The sequence below is a fragment of the Centruroides vittatus genome, unplaced genomic scaffold (assembly GCF_030686945.1).
Source record: "Centruroides vittatus isolate TY-2023 unplaced genomic scaffold, ASM3068694v2 contig_519, whole genome shotgun sequence".
NCBI classification, from domain to species: Eukaryota; Metazoa; Arthropoda; class Arachnida; order Scorpiones; family Buthidae; genus Centruroides; species Centruroides vittatus.
The window spans coordinates 196,414-220,109 of NW_027122304.1; the positions used below are offsets into that span (position 1 = coordinate 196,414).

At 31.6% G+C, this 23,696-nt stretch overlaps 1 protein-coding gene across 2 annotated transcripts in view; it reads left to right on the top strand.

The window, feature by feature from the left end:
- LOC136978385 (zinc finger protein DPF3-like) overlaps positions 1-23,696 on the top strand; it is a 56,051-nt gene that overhangs the window by 25,949 nt on the left and 6,406 nt on the right. For both annotated transcript variants that reach the window (XM_067274087.1, XM_067274088.1), the window contains exons 3-7: positions 8,790-8,998; positions 9,073-9,142; positions 9,208-9,525; positions 14,544-14,669; positions 15,139-15,251. In XM_067274087.1, the coding sequence (XP_067130188.1) occupies positions 8,790-8,998; positions 9,073-9,142; positions 9,208-9,525; positions 14,544-14,669; positions 15,139-15,251 (836 nt within the window). The remainder of the gene's footprint in view (positions 1-8,789; positions 8,999-9,072; positions 9,143-9,207; positions 9,526-14,543; positions 14,670-15,138; positions 15,252-23,696) is intronic.

Below are 23,696 nucleotides of genomic sequence, written 5' to 3' on the forward strand. Positions count from 1 at the left end.
GTTGGGCCAGCCAAGTCTTGGTACCAGGTTTAGAAATATGCTAACTTGCACCATCCTGGAAAATAAAATATTTACGATATTGTAACTTTTCGAATGATGGTAATAGGTTTTCCTCAAGGATTTGTTGACATTTTGCTGCATTTACTGATCCCTTGATAAAATGTAAATTTCCCACACCTTGGGCTGACATGCAACCCCACACCATAACACTTGCTGGAAATTTTACAGTGCACTGTAGATAGTTGTGATGGAATGTCTCTTGCTTTCTAATGACTTTTTTCTATTGCCTCCAGTGCAGACTTCAAACTTTGCCTCATCACTAAAAGCAACCTGCTTTCACTGTTGTTGTGTCCAGCATTGGTGCTCTTTCACCCACTTTAATCAATTTTTTATTTGTGCTTTGTGAGAAGTGGTTTTGCCTTTTTCTAAGAAATGTCACCTGTCACAATTGTTAAGTAAAAAAATAATAATATTTTCTTATCTGGTAGAAGCTATAGCCAAGTTTGTGCAGATGGATACAAAAAGTTTTTTTGTAACTTCTTTTCCAGTAACTTTATTTCATTTGTTCACCAATTCATTGAATGATGCCTCTCGATTGTTTTTAATTATTTCATGAAGGTGCTTGTGATCAGTCTTTGTTATGGTTGCTGGCCTTCCAGTTGATGTTTCTGGATGAATTTTACTAGTTATATTTTTAAACAAACCATAGTATATTTTATATTTTAAAACAATACCCATAGTGTGTAATTACCAATTTTTAATTCCTTTGCAATTTTTCTTAAGGATTTATACTGTCTTTGGAGGATGATAGTTAGTTCACGGACATCAATGCTTACAATATTACCAGGTGCCATTTTCATTAAACAAATACACTTCAGTAATGTTAATAAAAAAACATATGCAAATATTACATGTCGGCTCATTTACACATTTAGGAATAGATCGTTTAATGTACTGTCCAAGGTATTATTTGTTCTAAATGGCTCTGCTCGAGCTTTTTTTGTTGGGGTTGTATAATGCCCTTAACCTTAGTTAACTTTACGAGTGCAATAGAGAGTTGATACCCTTTAAAATAAGGTTTACAGTACTTTTAAAGCATTAAGTTTTCATTAGAATAGTGAAATTACTCCTAGAGAAGATTTTTCTGCATAAATTTTTAAAAATGTTTTAATGGAGAGGAAGTGAAATGCACTCAAAAGGCAAGCATAGTATGCTTAAAAAATATATTTGTTCTGTTAGAAATTCTATATTTAAAGTGTTTCACTTTATTAATTTTACTGAAATTTTCATTATAAATTGTCAAATGTGCCTTCCTTTTCTCACAAAGATTTCTTGGTAGCAGATTATTATTTTCATAACATCCCTCTTAGCATTATAAATCTGTTAACAATTCCTTCTACTAGATATCCTGCCTATAACATGTAGGCTATGTTGTCAAGGAATTAGTCAAATTTGATGGAGCAGATTACAGGCTTCTATATATAATCTGCAAAAATTTTTGTATGATATTAAAAATGGCTTTAAAATCATTTTACTTCTTGTTACATTAAGAAGTCGCAACATCAGGCTGTCGTCGTCTTATTTGTGTGTAAGGCCGAAGCAAGAGAGAAAGGAGCCGACAGGCCCATTTACTTCCACTTGTGAATGTAATACAATGTTATTACATGTTATCCTCCGACCTTTCGGTAAACAATTCAAAGCCGATCTCTGTTTTAAAAGTTTTAAGCTTAGCTTAATATATTTTAGTTCAGTTAATTAATAATGATGAATAACTTCTGATGTCGACTGACACTTCACTGCCAGGGTTGTCTGTTCTGTTAAAAATACTATTTTACTGATCATTTGCATTATTGAATAAGGAAGCATTAAGCAGGGCTGTGCAAGGAATGCCAGATCACTAAGAGAGTATAAGTCTGAAGCCTGCATAAATGCAATGAATGACTCGAGCTATCACTTTTTGGTACTGATTCTTTTTGGAAGCAGGTGGAAAATAATAAGGCATGTCAAAATGTAATACCATATGTAGAAATGAAACCTGAGTAAGCAGAGAAACAGAATGTGTGACACAACTAACATTTTCTTGGAAATGAAAACACGTGGGTGATATGCCGAAGGGTCTTCTGGATAATTGATGGTCAGATTAGGAAGGGTCTGTTGCATAGGAATTTATTGCATATTGTTAGTATTTTTTTTATTTAAAAAAGACGTTTAAAAATTTATTTGAATTAAGGATAAATTTATCATTAAAAAAGTTGATACTATTAATGTTAATAACAACAAAGTCTAGTTTATTAGTGTCCAAATATTAACAACTGCAGGATTGGTACTCATACATGTGCCCACTTTGAGTAGTGTGTGTATATCCACTTTGTTGCATTTCAGTGATGAATTGAGCAGAATTTCAACCTGTGTGTATTCAACCTTTGATGTGAGATGGTAGAAATGTTAAGAATGTGAGACTGGTTTCCTTTCATGTAACCCCCTTCTTTATTTGTGTAGTGTATGCACTCCATAAGGAATTTTTCTTCATCTGTATGGCAGGTGTGCACTCAAATGCACACTTACCGTAATTATGCTAATGATAGTACTGCAAAGCTTCAATATAGTGAGTCAATAACTAAAGGTATGTACGTAGGCCAGCATTATTTGCTAAGATTAATAATTACAGTAATAATGTAAAGGGTAATGTGCTTATATGATAAGCAGAAGTCACAGATTAGGAATAAATATCAGATCAAACTTTTTCCTAATGTTTTCTGAAAATAAATTTCATTGTAATTATTTTACACGTGTACAATGAAGAAATTAACAAAACAGCCAGAAAGTTACATTAAATGTACACTAAAGATCAGTGGTGACACTATTTTCTATTACATTTAATGATTTGAGTTTAAATGTATTTCAGTTTATTCCATTTACATTTCATTCGAAAGTTGGAATCTATTCAGTCTAGTGTAATGTAATTGGCATTTGTCTTTACAGACATAAGTAAGTTTAGCTACTTTGACTTCTCTTGATTTAAGTAGGTGAAACCACTGAATCAGTGTTGCCACATTTTCAAAATTGCTGACCTGAACAGTCAGCAATTTTGAAAAGGTGGCAACACTGTCTTGAACAGGTCATGACCATTTTTGAAATTTGTTTTGTATCAGCCAATCTTTATTAAATTTACAAGTTTGCTTCCTCTTTTTTGGGTTTTTAATTTCTTGAGTTGCCATATTAAATAATTAAAGTAGAAATTATAAACTTGTAAACTGAAATGGTCAGGGTCCACCTATGGCCAAGATGTTCCGTTCCCTAAACACACCATGAGTTCGGTCGTGGGTTCGTGCCTCGCCAGGAGGGGCTGGCCATGAGCAGTTTTCCGGGTTTTCTCCACGTCTGTAATGCCTAAATAGGGGCCAGTTACCCTTAAAGAGACCTCCCAGAAGACATCCCCCTAGGCAGATCACCCAAGTGTTGCGTTGTCATAACTTTATAAAACAAACAAACGAAACGGTCACATTTGTTTTACAATACCTTTGTTCCAACACAAGTCTCTGACTAGGACGGCTGGATGACTGAGCTGTCAAGGTGTCAGCCTACCACTCCGGGGACCTGGGTTTGAACCTGGATGGGTCGATAAATCCCCAGGAATTTTTTGGGGTGGTCTGTCTGTATATGATCAGCCCCATCCCTTACCATCCAGTTACCCCATCATGGGCCTGGCCAAACCCATAATGGGCTTGCTAAAAGAAGCTCTCTTAGTGCCCACAGGGTGGAAAGAGTTGAAAAAAGGAGTCCCTGACTGGTTTGAATTTAAAACTGTACAAGGCATGCGCAATATTATTTTACAGTCAAGAACTGAACAATGCGCATGCCAGTTTTAAACTAGTTAGAGACTTGTGTTGGAACAAACCTAATATTTGCCAGAGATATTTGCAAGTTAGAATTTTAAAAGCACATTCTCTGTCACTCTTACCCTAGTTTGGGTGGGGGTGTGAAGTTAAAGTCTTTAACTGTTACAATAAAATACTTGCAAATATTTTTGTAAATTTATTTTGTTTCATCATACTTTCACAATTTTTATGAAAACCAGACAAATGAATAATTGATCTGGACCATAGATTTAAAAACTGGCTTGTCCAGGTGAAAACAAGCCTGGTGGCAACATTACACTGAATACTGGTAGTTAGTAGCAGGTTTGAGCCTGAATCAATGGGTTAGCTGCATAGGGGCTATCCAGGTTTTCTTCACACATGTATCACTTAAGCAGGCCTGTTTCTTTTAGAAAGTCTTCCTGGAAGGCGCTCCCCTTGGCAGATCATATGTTGAAACCTTCCTTTATGAAACCTATCTACCCTTCTCTTATCTCATCCCTTTAATAGAAATGAAAGGCAACCTTGCAGTAAGGATAGGCAAAAGAATATTAAATTTATACTGTAAAGATAACTATTTTAGAAGATATTAATTAATGCATTTTGTCAGAAAATGTAATAAATTATTACTGTAAGAAAACATCAAATATCTTATTATTTTTCTAATGAGTTGATGGGCACATCTTTTCTTCGATTCTCCTTGCAAACCATGGAAGACCATTTAACAAAAAATCAAAACTTTGTGGATTATTTTAGTAAAAATAGCAGCTGAAGATGCTAGAGGTTATTCTTTTATGAGCATTCAAATATCAAGAAACAGAAGCTGTCGTTTGAGGTAAAATCTGGATGCTTTTGAGCAAATCTGCTTTTGACCTACTTTTAGTGTATCGTCTTATAAGCATCCTGGCACTGAGCCATTTTAAAGTGTAAAAGGATGTAAGAAAGAAATTTAGGAAGGATTGGAAAGGAAGGTAGAGTAATCGACCAAAAAGAGGTGAAGTATGACTTTGATGGATGATGCGACAGATTAGGGAGAAACTGTCGGACAGAAATGAGGGTGTTGTTTAAACATACCGTATTTTATGGACTATAAGACGCACTTTAATTTTCAAGCAATTTTTAAAAAAAATACCTATAAGACGCACCTGAATTTTGGAGGCAATTTTTCGAAGAAAAAAATGCGTCTTATAGTCCGTAAAATACGGTATATCAGTAAGAATATTGGACACTTTCCTTATACCTGACAGTTTCGACGTAATCTTTCGTGCCCTCGTCAATGTCATATTACAGCTCTCCTCAGTTGTTTACCCTTCGATCTTTCTTATCCTGCATCTAACTTAGCATTTTTTTTTTTTATGCTTGAAGGTGGCCAATTAACCAGAGCAGAAACATTTGTTTCTCCAAACTGTTATCTACCCAAAAAACTCAAAAGATGGGGAAACAATTCCATGTTTGTGTGTACTTTGTTTAATTTTTCAGGACCGTGTAAAGATTAAGAAATGAAATTTAGCATAATATATTTGTACATCAGGGGCATTGATGTTATTAAATTTTGGTGGTTAAAGGTGAGGGGTGGGGAGAAGAGCCCCTCTTCTTTCCACCCCCCAACTTTAACCACAAAATACGGGGTCAAGTGTCTTGGTCAAGTCTTATTGATTTTGAATTTTGGTAAAATTCTATTCTGTCAGATTTAATGGAGCACTTTGCAACAAAAAACAGATATTACAGTAGTTGACATAATTCCATGTTTTATAATATGACATATGACCTTTATCTTCACACCCTAAGGATAAATTGTAATCTTGTAAATATAAGTTGAAGTATAAAAGATTTGAAATAATTATATGACTCTAATTGGACAATCTGTCAGAAAGAACATTATTAAAAATGGAATTACAGTAGAGCATCAATTATCCAAATCAGTTGGGGACGGGTTGTTCAGAAAATCAATTTTTCAGATAACCGATTATGTACGAAAAATACATTATTAATATAGTGTATTAGTATATCCTAATAATAGTATATTAATATATCCCATGTTGAAATTTTTCTCTGTTGCATGTCACTTTGCATTGAATTTTCGTCGATGTTAAGCCTAACGAAAATTTTTATAATAATAATTGTGGCTACTGTATTGTTAAAAATTATTTCTTTATTGACAAGACTATGTCCTGTTTGTAAAATTGTACTGCCTGCTATGTTACCAGCTTAGCAGTATGAAGGAGTACATCATACTGCTAAGCTGGTAGAGCTTTTTTATGCGTGCATGATTTGGCACTCCTATGAAGGAGTGCCCAAATCATGCACGCATAAAAAAACCAGACTTGTAGGTAGTCAGGGGATCAAGAACCGAGTCAAAATGGTTACACTCTCTACAAACAGGCAGTAGTGCAAGATTTGCACATGTGTTGGTCGTTGAGAAGTTGGAAATATGAATATTGTGAAATCAAATTTTGGCAAACGAATCTTTGAAAAAACCTATTTACCTGTCCCGTGTTATTCCCCACATATTTCTGGTCGCCACATGCTAACCTTGATCGATTGACTGGAGATATCTCATTTTTGAAACTAGATGGCACGTCATATTATATATATATACAGTAGAGAACCGAAAATCGGAATCAATTGGGGACTGGGGTTGTTCAGATTAGTGATTTGTTCTGATTACCGATTATGTACGAATAAATATATTAACCTGTCCGATGTTCAAATTTTTCTCCGTTGCGTGTTGCTTCGTGTTGAATTTTTCTCTGTTGCGTGTCGCTTTGTGTTGAATTTTCGTCGATTTTAAGCCTAATGAAAATTTTTATAATAATAATCGAGGCTATCGTATCGTTAAAAATTATTTCTTCATTTTGTACAAACAAAACAAATATATTGAAGAATATAAAAACGTGAAAATTATACTTTAGAAGTAAATTTAGTATCAAAAACATTTGATTCAGCATGACACAGTCCGACTGAAAATCGTTCCGAATACTGGTGATTCCTATTACTGGGGTTCTGATTAACGAGTCTCTACTGTATATATTTATATTTTATAAATTTTTTTTTATTTTGCACAATATATATATTGTGCAAAATAAAAAAATAATTTCGGATGATACAATACCCATCATTATTTTTTTCAAGGGAGATTTTCGCATTGACAAAAATTCAACCTGGGCGTCATGCAACGGAGAGAAATTTCAACATTGGATAGGTTAATTTCACCGTAAATGCATCGTGGTTGACCTCGTGGTCGTGGCTGTGGCCAGTGTGGTTTGAATGATGTGATACCAAAGATGTTTGGAGAATGAGAACGAGACCCGCCGTGAGTGTCAAAGTGATCCCACTTAGTAGTGAGTCTCGGAGTCTTGTCTCAAATATGGCCCTTGCTATTTTACTTGTTTTGTACAAAAAAGTAAATATATCGAAAACTATAAAAAACAAAAAAAATACACTTTAGAAGTTAATCTAGTATCAAAAATGTTCAATTTATCACGACACAGTCCGACTGGAACGCTTTCAGTTAACTGATACTTTGGTTGATCAGTATTTTGATAATCAATGCTCTACTGTATTTAGATAAATATTGACACTACAAGCTTGAAATTTTAGGTTGCATGTGTTTGACATCTTGCAACAAAGCCTAAACAGATGTTCCTTATAGAGTTAAACATGCAAGTGGAATAAATTATAAACATTTCTGTTTATCTTCAGATATGAAAATAACTAAAATATGTAATTAACATAAATAAATTTCTTCAAAACCACACTTAAATGACCTTTAAAGTATTTAAGTCGGTACAAAAGCTATGCAATTTATTGCAAGCATTGATGTATTATTTGCAACAAATAATGTAGTTATACGTATAATCTATTGGCCATGTAACTTACAAATATTAAAAATTTGTTCGCTAGGACATTTTTGTAATATTTTCTCCTGAAATTGGGTAATTTGGAGGTGGTTATAAATGGAATTTATTGTTTATGACTTCATTAAAGCAGACATTTATGTTGATTTGTGAAAAGCTGATGGAGTTTCTTGAATCTGGATGGCTATTTATTATAGAAAATACAGGAATTATTTATAAAATATGGTCAAACATCTATGTAACAATGTTCTATATTATAAATTTATCTTTTCAATAAATCTTTCTGAAAGATTGTGAAAATACATCCTTTTTACATTTAAAAATGTCCTCATTTAACAAAGCTTATATAATGATAATTCAAAAGCTGGATGAATTGGTTTAAACATTGACTCGTTTCTGCAACACCTGCTAGTTGGACATTCATTACGAGTAAAATATAGTATTGTACTATGGCTGAACCATCAAACATGACCATTTTCTAGGTTTTTTTCCACCCAAACAGGGACCAGTTTCTTAAAGATACCCCTCTCAGGATGTACTCTGCCTTGTAGCTTGCCCGAGTGTTATGTTGTTTTATTTCATGAATCCAATACTGTATTGTAGTCTAAGGTATTACCAAAATTATCAGGCTCCGTGTTAATAATTAATATGGCCCAAAAGTAGCCCTATTATTTTAGCTAGATTGTGTGGCTTAATCAGTTAAATTATTGCTTACCTAGTCATAAATTACTGGTAAAATAATAGTGAAATTTACTATATAACAGTAATAACTATAGTATTCTAACTATATATAATATAAATAGATGATGCACTGTCTGAAAGGCATTTTAATAAAGGATGCAGCTCTCATGTATTTGTGATAGGCAGTGTGTTTTTTCTATTATGATGAGGCTTGGCATCCTGGTAGAGGTATAGACTACAAGAAAAGACAGAAATTGTAAATAAAAACTGTAATTTAATGTGTGTTAAGTGAACTAAAATGCTTTAAAAAATTAACTATTCAGTTTGTTTTAATTAAAATAATGCCTTGTTCTTCCTAATTTATGAAATATTCCTTGTAATTTCATCTAAACAGAAGGCCAGATGAGCATGTTGGAAAATTCGTCTCGATTAGAAGGAGAAGAAGGAGGAGAGAAGGCAGCGGATGATTCTAAAGATTCTTGGTATCAAGAATTTGAAGATACTGGTGTAGATATTCCCGAAATAGGTGATATGGAAGATCCTGAATCGGACATGGAAGAATACGAAGAGACATATGCCCGTAAAAAGAAGAAGAAAGTACGAGTAAGAAACATTTCCAAAATTTTTAAATATTTTGCTTTATTGAGAATCATAGTAAGATTATTTTTGCATTTTAGAGTACAAGAGGTCGTAAACGAGCCGACAGATTTGATTACACTGATATGGAGAAGCCATACAGTTGTGAAAGTAAGTACTTTTAAATAACAAAAATATGAGTGGATAAGAAATGTACTTATGAAATACTCTTACAGTATGTGGTGCTCGTTACAAAACACGTCCTGGTCTTTCTTATCATTATACCCACGGTCATAACAATGATTCTACAGACAACACCGAAGAAGAATTAAATTATATTCCTCCGAAACCACCCATTCATCCGACACCCGTGACGGGCCATCCTCCCATTCCTGCTCCAATACCGATACCTGTAGTGCCCCCTCCTCCACCACCACCTCCTCCTCCTCCGCCACCGCCGCCGCCTCAACCTGCCGTTCCTCTGCATCCTGTGGCTCAGCCGACAAGCTCAGCATTTACTTGGATGGCTGCACCATTGGAAGAACCAATAACAAGTAGGTAAAATAATCAATTTTTATTATAAAAAGTTAAACTTTAAATACTTTGACAGTCTATCTTCCAACACTTTAAATTCAAACAATTTATTGAACTGTAAATATACAAGAGGTAGTAGTGCATCATTACATAGCATGAATGCAATGCAGGAGTGGTTGAAAGTGCAGTTAGGTTTAGGTTAGCTGTGATATGGCAGTTTGGTCAGCAGTTTTATTTAAAAGCATTTGATATTTTCTATTTAATTCAATCATTTGCATATCCATACATAGCTAACATAAACCTAGCTGCATAATCAGCTGCTCTCGCATTACATTTGTGTTATGCAGTGCACACCACTGGGGACAGTGATGTCCCCTTTGAGGTGTGCAGTGAGGCTGCTATATTTGACATTTTCTTTCAAAATTTTATTTCGTATTTTGGAATGTATAAGGAGGAAATAGTATGTAGTTTTTCATATGCTATGACTTTGTAATTGACATTGTTACCCTACTTTCATTAGTGGATGAGATTACCTCAGCCCTATTTGATAGAAGGGCTGGAGAGAAAGGAAATTTTTACCATCATTTAACATGGGAGAGACTTTTGTTACCACTCTGTATAGTTTAACAAATAATATTTTTTTGTATAACACAAGCCTTTTTCTGCAAGTATGTTTTTTTATAATAAACAGGATACATATGACAGTACATAATAAATTAATTGGATTTATACTAATACTACAGTCTAACCTTGCACTTCAGTTGAAATCTTTAAATTCAAACATTTTTTTGCCTTTCTAAGGCCATCTTACTGCAGAAACCTTCTCTTCCAGGCACAATTCAAACACAAGATATTAGAATGAATTTTTCACACCAAACAGTTTAAAGAATGAAAAAGCTTTTCAAACATTCAGGCTAAAGCTCATGCAAATGAGTGTTTCATCAGTGATTCTATAAACAGAATTCTATCTACAGTTTGGTATTTACATAAATAGGTTTCCGTCAGTTTCGAGTGAAGTTGCATGGATTTATACTTCTGGAAAGAAAGCTTATTGTTTTCTAATAACCAAGAAGACTTGTGAAACAGTCTAGTTCATAAACCACTGCTTATTCTTATATGGCTTTATCAATTTATGATGTTACTATTACATTCCTTTACATAAAAATTATAATGATTCTGAAAGTATAGGGCAGGGATGGGGAACCTGAAGCCTTTTGGGTCAACAAGTGTGGCCTTCTGCGGCCTGTGATGTAAATGTTGATATATATTTTTTAAGACCGTTATTTTTTTAATAGTTATTATATGTAAATTTACAATACACACATGCATATATAGACTGTCTTTCTTTTATTACATAACTTTCAAATTACTTAGCGGCCTAAGCCTAGGGATAAAGTGACAAAAAAAAAATTTCAATGCGGCCTCTATAAGGGACAATGAATTGTAATGTGGCCTTCATGAACAAAAAGGTTTCCCACCCCTGGTATAGGGTCTTGCAAGACTGCTACCATTTTAAACTATTGTAATTATGCTAATCATTACTGGAGAAATACGTGACATACATCAATCAACAGAGTAAATGTTCAAGTTTTATCTACCATTTGCATACAAATGTCTCTTTGTCTCCACCTCTAGGAATTGCCCTAAACAAAAATTGCTGACTCTGCAACAGAGAAAGCAGTTTATGTTCTTTAATTGACAAAATTGAAATCACTCATTATTGTGAATCATGAATTATTCCACAGACAGTTTCAAAGTGGTCCTATGTAAAGCAAAACATTCTTGTTGCATAACAATGACTGATTTCAACTTTGTGGAGCACAAAATGCCTTTTCTGTTGCAGAGTTGCCATTTTTATGTATGGTACTTCCTAGTGGTGACAAACAAAAATACATTTGTATGCAGATGGTAGATGAAATTCAGATGGTTTTTCTATCGATTGGTGTATAATTCATACTTGGGTAATAATTAATATAAAACAGTAATTTAAAATTGTAGCATTCTTTAGGAAGACCTTTTATTTGTATTATATTTATAAATTTTTGAAGATCATAATAATACTTTCACATTTATGCTTTAATTTGGAATAATTATTTATTCAAGAATTTCTTGATTGATTTGGCTGAAAATTGAATCAAAATAATCATAATGCAAAAATATCTTTGTTCTGTACTCTGTTTATATATATGTGTGTAGCTTTTATATTAATATGAAAGATATTATAGTCTCTCTGTCTGCTGTTCCATCCTTTTATATGTCATGCTGTTTCTCCAAATTTTACTATTATATGGTAGGACAGGATAAAAATTTAAAACAGTAATATAAAATTTAAAAGTTTGCCACATTTTTTGCTTGGGAAATTTTATTATAATGTTTTGTTTATCGTACACTTCTAAGAACTAATTATATCTGTTGGTTGTGTAGACTATTATTATTCTATATATTAATTTTTTATTGGTACAATAGTTTTTCCATTGTATTCTGTAATTTTTTCAACAGACAGCTGTCAATTACTTACAAGGACAGTGAACACAGTAATGATATTTTGAAGGTTTGAGGAAGGTGTGATAATTATACAGGTTGCAGAGTGGTCGTCTAGTATTTTATGTGTATGTGTATCTAAGTTAATTAATTTAATACGAGATAAAAGCGTTGCATGCCATTAATAATTTCCAAATGGCAATAATAGTTTCAGTTTATTGGTTAAATATGTTTAGAAAAGATTTTCATTTATGGTAGCATCAAATTTTGCCCACAAACTACAGCAAACATATGCTAATTAAAATGATTTTAGATGTGTTTTGGACAAATCAATGGATGTTTTTAGTCCAATTTGTTGCCTTGTTTTTAAAGTTAAGTATTTTAACTTGAAAAAAAATAGCTTGTCAAATAAATAAATGAATAATAATTCTACTTAACAACAAAAAACAAAATAGACTGACGTATAAAGGCTAGTTTATTGTTCAGTAGCAGCAAAGAGTTTCAAGGTTGTTTGCTGTTGCTGGAATTGACAAGAACTTCCTCCAGTTTATAGTCAATCTGGCTAGCAGCATAATCCAATGGGGTGTTCACATGAATCAAGTCATGCCATTATTAGAAGTGTGCATCTATAATTCAACTTCAAACTGAAACTTGACATTCTGTAAAACTCATCGTGTTGTCCAAAAACAAGAAATCATGTAATCTAGTTTTTAAATCCATAACATAAAACACTAGGATCAAATAAGTTGTTATTCACTGGTGACACTTGATGATAGCATCAATTCCAAGTGTTGAAAAATAATACAAGCCTTTTTCCAAGTTGCCACTGCAAAATGCCACAAACTCGAAAGTAGCCAATGTTGTTTTAAATTAAAATTTAATGACAAATAGAAATAGTCACTACTGGAGTGTAGTTAATACATATATGAATTTGCACATAAAATACTGTTACAAATATTTCGCTATTTATGCTAACACCATTGCCATCCATAAAACTTATCTTTTAATTCCACATTAAGTTGAGTTTGTGGGACTCTACTGGTATTAGAATTGGTACTTTATTACATCAGAAAGGTTATTGTCAACTTATTGTTCGTTACAGTTTGAGTTACAGTTCTTTACATCATTGAGTGATGTACCCTACATAGTATTGACTATTGACTGATAATTTATATCTAAAAATTTGATTATGATGTTCTTGCATTGACTTTCAGATTGTAGATTAACCCAATATATTCAACTAATTTTGTATAGATACGTTTTACAAAATTGATTTGGGATTGAGAAGTTTATAACTTATGAAAAGATTATTTATTTAGTTTATTATTTCTGAAAAATTTACTAATAAAGAAATCTTTATTGAACTTTATAACTTAATTCAATCTTTTTTCTGCTTATAGGAGTGTAAATAAAAATGACTACATAAATTTATCTATTTGATTGATTGCTTCTAGACTCACTTGCCCATCTTCAGAATCCAAGAAAACCATTATGTTGAAACATTCTACATTTGGAACATTTCAACAAACAAAAAATATGTAATGCACATGTTCTTATGTCAAGATATCAGATGATTTTTTTTTTAACACTCATCTATTATCATTTCTTGTCTCCATTGTTCTTTTGCTACTTGTCTCTGTGCTGCCAACAAATTACCAGCATCCCTCATGTTAATTTTTTGCATTCTCCTTGTAAATCTTTACTTTTTCGGTTAATGTAGGTTCCTCTGGTTCTTGCAGACATCACAAGTTTTGCTGTCAAAATCCACTATCATTTCCTTACCATAAGTGGTCATGTTTGACATTGTAATCCCTGTACCCTTTCTTAAAACTTCTCAGTTCTTTTATTTGTTTTCCCAAACTTCTTCCTGTGGCACTTACGCAAATCTTTTTTCTACTATGTTTTTCTTTTGTTGTAATTGTTTGGTTTTTCTTTCTCATATCTTAACGTATCAAAAGCTGAAGGTTGAAAACCAATAATATTTCTATGAAATGAAGAATTTTGTTTTGAATTTTTAAATGATAAAAAATACTGTTCATAAAAATAAAAACCTATGGTTAACCAAAAACATAGATTTAGAAGGAGAGAGTAAAAGTGAAGTAATTAATGAGGGACACCAGTAATTTGTTGGCAGCACAGAGACAGATAGTGAAACAGCAACAGAGGCAAGAAACAATGGAAGATTACGGCTAAAAGAAAAGATTTGATATCTTGATGTAGAAGAGGACATGTGCGTTATGTTTTGTTTTTGTTTTAAATGTTCCAAAGTGTAGAGTGTTTGAATGGAATATAAAAAGATAATGATTTTCTTGGATTTGATTAAGGGCTAACAAGTTCAAAAGTGCTTAACCAAATAGATGAATTTATGTATAAATTTTTATTTAGACTCCCACAAGCAGAAAAAGAATATTCTAATAAAGAAAAATTAATTAATTAAGTTTGCATTTTTATTAATAATAAGACAATTAATATTTAATGAAAAATTAATTTTTATAATTGGACTATAAATAAGTATATGGCAGTTTCTAATTTTTTCTTATCTTTGTTTTTTCTTTAGCAAGGAAACCAAACTCAGGAAATAGTCCAAGTCCTTATTGTGATTTTTGTCTCGGCGACAGCACCGAGAATAAGAAAACAAGACAAGCCGAAGAACTGGTTTCTTGTTCCGACTGCGGACGCTCGGGTAAATTTATATAAAGAGAACAGTTATTTTTTCGTCTCGTAATTGGTTAAAAGCAATCCGAGAAAAGAAACCACGGAAGTAAAATTAATTACGATTAAGCATAGAACTTTGTACAAACATGGAATTTCAAAGATTGGTGTTTATCATCGATCGCAGTCGTGGATAAACCACGTGTACACGGCAAGAGGAGCTTCGTATCGAAACAGTTTCGCCCACACTTTATCTTCGAATCACTAACATTACACATAAAGTGCATGTCCTATTTAAAAGCTACAAGCCGACGTAAAATTAATAAAGTTTAGTCTATTTAAAACATAATAATTACGTCGACCGATGCCGATAGTTTATTCTTTATCGGTTTAGCTGTATACAGTATTTATTAGTTACTTCGGAATTCTACTTTATGTAGAGATATTTCATCAATTGTTTGCAGCAAAACTTATTTTTCTTGCATTATATTTCTTTATAGCTCATCCAACATGTCTTCAATTTACTCCCAATATGACCTTATCGGTGAAGAAGTATAGATGGCAGTGTATTGAATGCAAATCGTGTGGCATTTGTGGTACATCTGATAATGATGTATGTTGTTTTATATCTTCTATTATTAATATTTAAAATTATATTTTGTTACTGATGAGCATATTTAAAGAAATTATTATATTATTATATTGACGAGCATATTTAAACTTTTGGTTTTAGTTTTTATTTATTTTTTTTAAATAAGATCGTATTTAAATACAGTAGATTCCTGATAATTTGTGATATTCACGCTTCAGAGAATTTAATTTATTTTCCTGTTCATTTTGAATCCTTCAAGCTAGACATATTTGTTACGAGATAATATTGATTTATCTCCTCGTTCGGCAATGTTTCAAATATATCATAAAATATAACGAATTCCTAAATTATTCACATTTAAAAAACTACATTTTATATTGATTTTTAGACATTCGAAGAGAAATTTACAGAATTCTAAGATAATTAAGTCCTTTTTTTTATTTATTTATTATTAAAAATAGTTTTAGAAAGCGTCAGTTGTTCCGTTACGAGGATAGATATATAAATTAGAAGTCTTGAATACTTTTTATGTAAGTAACATTCCAAGAACTTGCTGACTACTTGTCTAAATGACTGGGTTGTTTGTTTATGCTACTGAAATGTATGCAGATTTAATTGTTGCATTTAATCAAACCAGAACGCCTGTCAGGTGCCTTCTGAGTCTATTTTCCGCTTTCGTGTAATGAAGAAATTGGTTTCTTTATCTGATTTTCAGATTTATTGAATTACCCTTTTTCTTCTTCCTTTGAGCAATTGCACTAAACTGTTCTATGCTACTGCACTCTATCATTCTTTAAAATATTTAGAAAATATAGTAGAATTAATGAGTCATCTTAACTTTTGGAGACATTAATTGATCAAATTGGAAGCTTTCCACTGTAAATTATCATATCACTACTTATATTCTTTATAATTCTATGTGCTATTTACAAAAGATTAGAGAATCACAGAGAATCACAGAATGACTATCATAAGCAGCCTTTTCTGGATGTGGATTACAATTAAAAATTGGATCCAGCAGTCCACATGCATTTTCCTTAGATGTACAGGATTACACCTGTCGAGTAACTACACACCATAATCTCCAGCACACTAGATACTAAAATAATAATATGCAAACTAGTTTCTTCTTATCTTTTCCCTGGTCAAGTTTAGTTTAAACGTTTTTCATCACATTAGAGTTTCATAATGGCAGCACAGCCATGAATTTCACATAACAGATTTATCATATAATATTGTGACTCTACTAATATGATTTTAGTATTGATTTTGTCGCAAAAATATGAAGTTTGGTATTAAAAATGGTATCTTTTTTTACTATATTTAAGTAAAAGTTCATCAATTGAAGTCTTGCATTATTAAAACTTCTCTCATCCATTGTTATAATGACATAATTATATTTGTTATGTAAATATTTAAATAGTTAACATATTATGTTTCAGAGGATATAACTTCAGTTCGTTGATTCATTAAACTTTGGTGATAGTAATTGAAATAATTAATTTAATTTTTATGAATTTTTCAATCTTTTTGAAGAAATTCTTCTGTTGCTCTTTGACAGTTTTAATGTGTATTTTGAAATTTAAAAAATCAAATTGTTGTCATTTAAGATGTTTTGGGTCGAATTGTTGGAACTTACGGAGGGCGATCATTGCATTATTCAATTTGTTTCACATTTTTAAAGTATGAAGCACAGATTTATTAAGCATTGCCAAATTAATCATTACTCCTGTAACACTGGGTGAAGTTTAAGAATACTAATGCTCTCGATCCTGTAAATTTGCTATTTTCCGGCACACAGTTTACATGGGGTCAAGGATGTTAGCATTTTTTACACTTTACTCACCATTACAGGCGCATTGATTACTTTGGTCAAGTAACTACTGTTGCTAGTTCCATTTTAATTCAGTTTGGTAAATAATTAGTTATTACAAGTGAAAGATAATCTTTGGTAAATGCAAATAACATGTAAAATATGTTAAAGCAAATACTTTATTGAGAAAAGTGCTTAAAAAGCATATTACTTCATTCCAAGTAATGCTCTAACTTGTTATTAAGCTGTTAGGTTCTGTTACAAATATGCTAATTTCTATCTAATTATGCTCTGCTGTATAATATAAACAGTAGTAAATTGTTTTATGCAAATGGTTAAATTTATATTATTGCAGTTTATATTATTTTTATCACCTCTTACAAGTGTTATGAAATTAAATACTTTCCTTTAAAATAAGGAAATTTTTTCTTTAGAAAGTAATTGGAGAATTGGGACTTTGCAATCTTTAATAATGAAATTCAGGATTTACGCAATTATATTCAAGATTTTTCCTGACATTCCACGACTCTTCAAGAGTAAATAATTCCTCTAACTTATTAAGAAATCTTATTTATTTGATGCTAATATCCTTGAAGTTTAGATGCTTCAGCTTCAAATGTTCTCAGTTAATTACTTTCATTTACAAAGTTGGCTCTAAATTAATTTAATTACATCTATGATAATCTAGACGTTTTAACACATTACTCTTTAAATAATAATAATTATTAGTTCACAAAATTGAAAACACTACACTGAAGATGGTCTGAAACAGGCCATAAATGATCTTTGGTTGATAGAATATTAACAAATTAAGCTGTGTTTGCAAGATTTTTCAAAAGTATTGCTACCATTTAAATTATAATTACATTAATTATTACCCAACAACTCATATTGTACATTAAAATATTTGAAAACTGTAAGTTTCACATCTGCCCATTACAATTTCTCAATGCATGCATGTTGCAACACACGGCATGCATCCGAATGATATTCAAGTTCTTCCTATGCTTGCTACAGCATATCCATTGTCATTCCTCCCACGGTAGCTACAATTCTAAGACGCCTGCACATTTCTCAGGTTGCATGACAATGAGCAATTCCCACTTTGCAAACCACAGAACGTAAAATGCCTTCTTGTGTAGTCACTATTATTATTTACAGTGCTTCTTAGAGGTAGTAGAAGACAAAATGTTCAAATGTGAATGGGAGGTGAAACTCTGATGGTTAGTCTATCATTGTGTATATTGCATACTTCTTGCATAATAATTAACATAATTGTAGTAATTTAAAATGGTAGCATTCATTTTGGAAGATCCTGGGTTTATTTTTTATTCTAGAAATCACACAATATGGAGACAAACGTCAATGACAAATAATTGAAACTTCTTAATAAGGTAAAAGTATATTGCATTTTTTGAGATTTAATTCGCTAGTTGAATTTCTTCATTGATAAACATGTAAAGAGGCAATATCCATCGTGTAACATTTACAATACGGCAACACAAAGCATTTTAATCACTGCCCAGTTCGGTCGAAACAACGACCACTTTACAAAATCTAGATTTAGTACAAAGGCGATTATGTAGAATTGAGTACAAACATTTTTCCCCTTCTCTCATTTATCTTAAAATTCTTGTTACTTTCGTAGAAATTTTTAATGTAACGTTAAATGTTTCCTTCATAATCAAATTGAATCAGTCTTCGTTAAATATAAATGCTGGCTTGAAGGATAAACTTGTTGGATGTCTTCTGTATTATATTAGTTATACGATTTGTTTGATCGCGTATTGTATATATTTGAAATGTGTGTACATATTTTATAGTTGATATGGTAAAAAAAAATTTCTTTTATAAACATGTATTGAATATTATAAATAAAAATTTCTTTTTACATATAATTACTGTTTCCAAATGATTTCTATTAATTAATACATTTATATATATTTTTTTTATCCATGAATTATCAGGAGTATACTTTATTTAATCATAAAATTAAGTCTATATATTTATTAATTATAAAAATTTCAATATTTAATCATTTTATTCTTAATTTTTCCAACTTCAATAATTTAAAAAGAAAAAGAAAGTGAACGGTCATAATTTTATATATTAATATTTATAATTACAAATTAATTTTTTACGTATTAAAAATGCCTCGAAACAGTAATATGGTATAGAAGATAATCCAAAATTGTGAATTTGCCGAAAATTTTGTCTTCTGAGCTAATCTTCTGTATATTTATCAACAAAATATATGGGAATTTTACATATTTAAATCATTGATGAAGAATACCGCAAAGTATTCTTTGTTTACGATAGACGATATTGGTACATTACGCTGTTAATTGTGTTGATTTTATAACGGTAATGTTAAAGTAGTCTTTATTGATGATTACACTACATTACATAATATAAAAATGTTCACACGATTATAACTTTGAAACATCTTCCTTAAAGAGTAACATGATTTTACATGTGTATAATTTATATAATGGAAGGAAACACTGTTCAATATCATCGAGACAAATTCACTTGTTTAGTAACATACAAAGGTTTCATTTAACATTAATATTTATGTATATAATGCCTGTGGCAAGCAATAACCTCTCCCTGTTTAACAGTAAAGTAAATCGATGATGCTTAACTCAGAGCACAACACTTCTGCAAGAATATTGACTCAATTTTTGATGAATAAAGGTGAGAAAAACATTAAAAATCTGAAATAAAATGAATTAATATCAAATTTAAATGTGTAATTACGTATTTTTTTTTTTTGATGAGTGGGCATAGATAAATTCTCTTTTGTAATCACTTTAGCTGTATCTAAAATTAAGCTAAGGTAAACAAGAAAATGGGATGATTCTTAACCCTTTAAATAGAAAATTTAAGTTTTCTATAGGAGTGTAAGAGTGTACTTTAAAAATGTAAATAGTGGTTGGCGGAAAAGATTAAGAACCACTTGAATAGATTAAATGATACTTACTAATTAATAGTGGACATCTAATATTTAAATATTAAAACAGATATTCGTTTAATAGCTGTAGATGAGTTTCTGTATCATTTACCTTTCTTCAGTAGGGAATTTTACATTGCTCCTGTCAGTTTTTTAAGATGTCTTGTCAAAATAGGAACAATGTAAAATTCCATATACTAAAGGGATAAATGATCCTGAAATGTGTATTGCTATTGAATGGCAATTTATGAAATTAAGGCGTTTCTGACCTGTGGGCACTAAGAGGGTCTTTTTAGCAAGCCCATTACGAGTTTAGCAAGTAACTTGAAATAAAATGTCTGTTTTTTATTATTATTCTGAGTATTTAAAGTGTATACAATAAAGGAAATGACATTTGAATGAGAACACTAGGGGTTAAAAATTGTAATTTTTCATAGGATGATAGGATTATGAGCCCTTCCTGTGCCGAAATAGTTAAAAACTGATTTCAGGCTAGATATCTACTTGCCTTAACCTAATAACCAGTGTTAATGTTGTATACTTGCAAACGTTTTTGACACCCCTTCCAGGCTCTTCCTCAGGCATCTACATACAACTTCCTGCAAGCTGGCCATTAATAGAATACACTGAAAACACTGTTCAAATAGTGTTCGAATTTTAACAGCCAGTATGCCGGAAATTATATGTAGATGCCCGAGGAAGAGCCTAGAAGGGGCATCAAAAAACGTTTGTAAGTATAGAACATTAACACACTGGTTATTAGGTTAAGGCAAGTAGATATTTATTTATTCCAGTGTGGTGGATAGTCAAGATTTCAACTAGTGCTGAATGCCACAATTTTCACTGATGTCTAATTGGTTTCTGATAAACAGTGAGAAAATGAGGTACTTCCTTTCCCAAAGACTCAGTATTGTAAATTGAGATTAAATCCATTAATTAGAATACAGTTTTAACTGCACAATATTAAATGGATTTGATGACATTTCTTATGGTCGTAATGGAAAATTTACTTAATTATTGACATGTTTGTATGTCCAGCAGCAAATCTAGGTGCATGAATTTGTCCAGTTTCTAAGACTATTGATTATAGAGCTCAGAATAAAGGTTTAAATGTATTCATTTCCATAATGAACTGCTGATTTCCATGTGGAAATCCCTATAAGAAGTGTATTGACAAAAAATGGAACACTTTGTTGTAATTACATAACCTATTTTTATACTTTCCAACTATCGTCTCACCTCTCTAATGTTGTTGCATGTATCTACCTCCAAAATTATGTAACATAGATCCTCAATCATCTACCTTAATTGTACTAATGAGTCATGCATAGCATGCAGTACTGAACATTATATTATTTTATGAATTACACATATAATATACAAAACAGTGACATTAACAGTATGATTGGTTATGCAACATGACTCTAGCATTATGTAATGTTCTAGTAAACACACCCGACTCTTCTAAAGCATCATACCCATTACCTACATTTTCACTCATCCATATCTGCAGTATGTAATTTACAGAACGCCATAGGATAGTGCATAATATTATTCAGCTATCTTGTTCCTTAATACCAGATATACATTTTTGAATGTGATGTGTTATTTATATTTACTAACAATTTTAAATGTAATAGATAATTCTAAGGCAATAGTTTAATAATGAAGTGTGCCACGACCTTTCGTGTGGAAAGGTTGGGCAGACTATTATTAAATATTATGGGACCAACCAATGGATTGAGAGCTCTGAAATACCTTCTCTACAACAATAGAGAAGATAAATTGTCAGAGCATAAGTGTAAATTTGTGAGGAAATAGCTCCTTGATGACAAAAGTGTACCAAATTTCAACAGGCTTTTTCTCATAGGATGCTGCCGGAGGATGGAATTTTTATTTACCAATCATTAAGCGTACACTGGAACATTTATGTAAATGATTGTTATGATGGTTCTAGCTAAAGTTTAGCTGCGGGGAAGATAAAAACTGAAATATGTAATAGCAGCCTACAAGAAGAAACCTGTTGAACGTCAAGCAGGATTTACATGAAGCATAAGCAGCACAAACCTGCATTGTCAAAGGCTTAACCATTTACACTAAGCATACTCATGTATATTGGAACTTCTCCATCCACTGTCCAAAAGTAACTATCAAAGCTTGCAAGCATGTACATTTGAAAAGATTCTATCTATGTATCTGGTGAAGTTTGTTGAAAATAAATTCCTGTAATTTATTTTAAAGTAATTTAAACGTAATTGCTCAGGAAGTATTTGTAAGCACTTCTTTTAGTCTTTTTCATAATAATTTGTCTGTTAACCATTCCAAATTTTTAATATTTTTGATATACACTTCCAATTAATGGAGCATAGACCATGAACTACCATATTTTAAAATGCATGTACCATTACACATATTGTATGTGTCAGATAATGCTTTAAGCCGACTGGCCCACCTCATGTTTGTGGCTGTAAAAATTTAATTTTTCTGATTCTCCACAGTACAGTTGCACATATATGGGTGTGTTTAGCCACGTGTGATGGTTGTCGGTTGGCTGTTTACACCCTTTGTGTAACTTGGCCTTCATACTTATGAATATGTATTTATTCGATTTTAACTGACCCAGGAAATAAAAAATGAAAATTTATTAATCAAACTTAAGGAATAAATTTTACACCCCTTAATTATTCAGTTGCTGTCACTGGATGACTTGGTGTCATCGGATTGTTGACCAGTGCGTACCTGTACTCATTCCAACAAATAATATAGTAACTTGAACCATCTTCAATGTTTAATGCCTGAAGTTAATACAACTTAATGATCATTCATTACATTCCTTTTTAATATATTAAAAGAAGAAAAGTCCAATAAATAAATTACAGTTAATAGTTGTATATGAGACAAACGAATTATATTTATCTAACTATTTGACTTTAAAATATTAAAATCCAAGGGAGAATGCAAAATTACAATTGTACGATTATATAAGTACATTTACAGTTTTTAGCAACAATTCTGAGCTTAAAAGTATTCTTGTAAAATACATTAAAGGCTAGTTTATAGTCTAGTGGCAGTGTTTGGTCCTGTCATTGGGGTTGATCATACAGTTTATTGTCAAACTCTGACTGACGATTAAGTCTGTGCAGTGTGATATTGTCATCAAATGTGTCACTAGACCAGAAGTCTGTGCGTTTTGTTCAGTGTCTAGCAGAGTGGAGGTTGGCGAATGCTACAGAACTTCACGAACTCTGCCATCTTAGCGCCGTGCTGCCTCTGGAGTTTAAACTGACCCTTACGCTATAGTGGCTACATAATTATTTGTAAGTTAGTATAATGTATAGGACAGAATGTTAGAAACGTAACTAAGAAGAAGGTAATGAAGTTCTGAGTACAGTTACAATGTTGATATATTTAAGATATTATTAAACATGTAAATTTGCATGTTTTTACCCAAATTTTTTATGTCCAAAGTAAACTAACCTTGGGCATAAAAAGTAAAATGAAACTTTATGATTTAACTGAGTGTTTTGATTAAGTCTTGTTATTTTATAATTTCAAGGTTAACAGAAGCATATGGTTAAAGTATTATTTGCTGTTTTAATGCATAATGACCAAAGTCTATTTTTAATGTCTAATTTGTGTTTAAATGATAAAAATGAATAATATAAATATTTTATTTGAAAATTAACGTGTGTAAACAAAG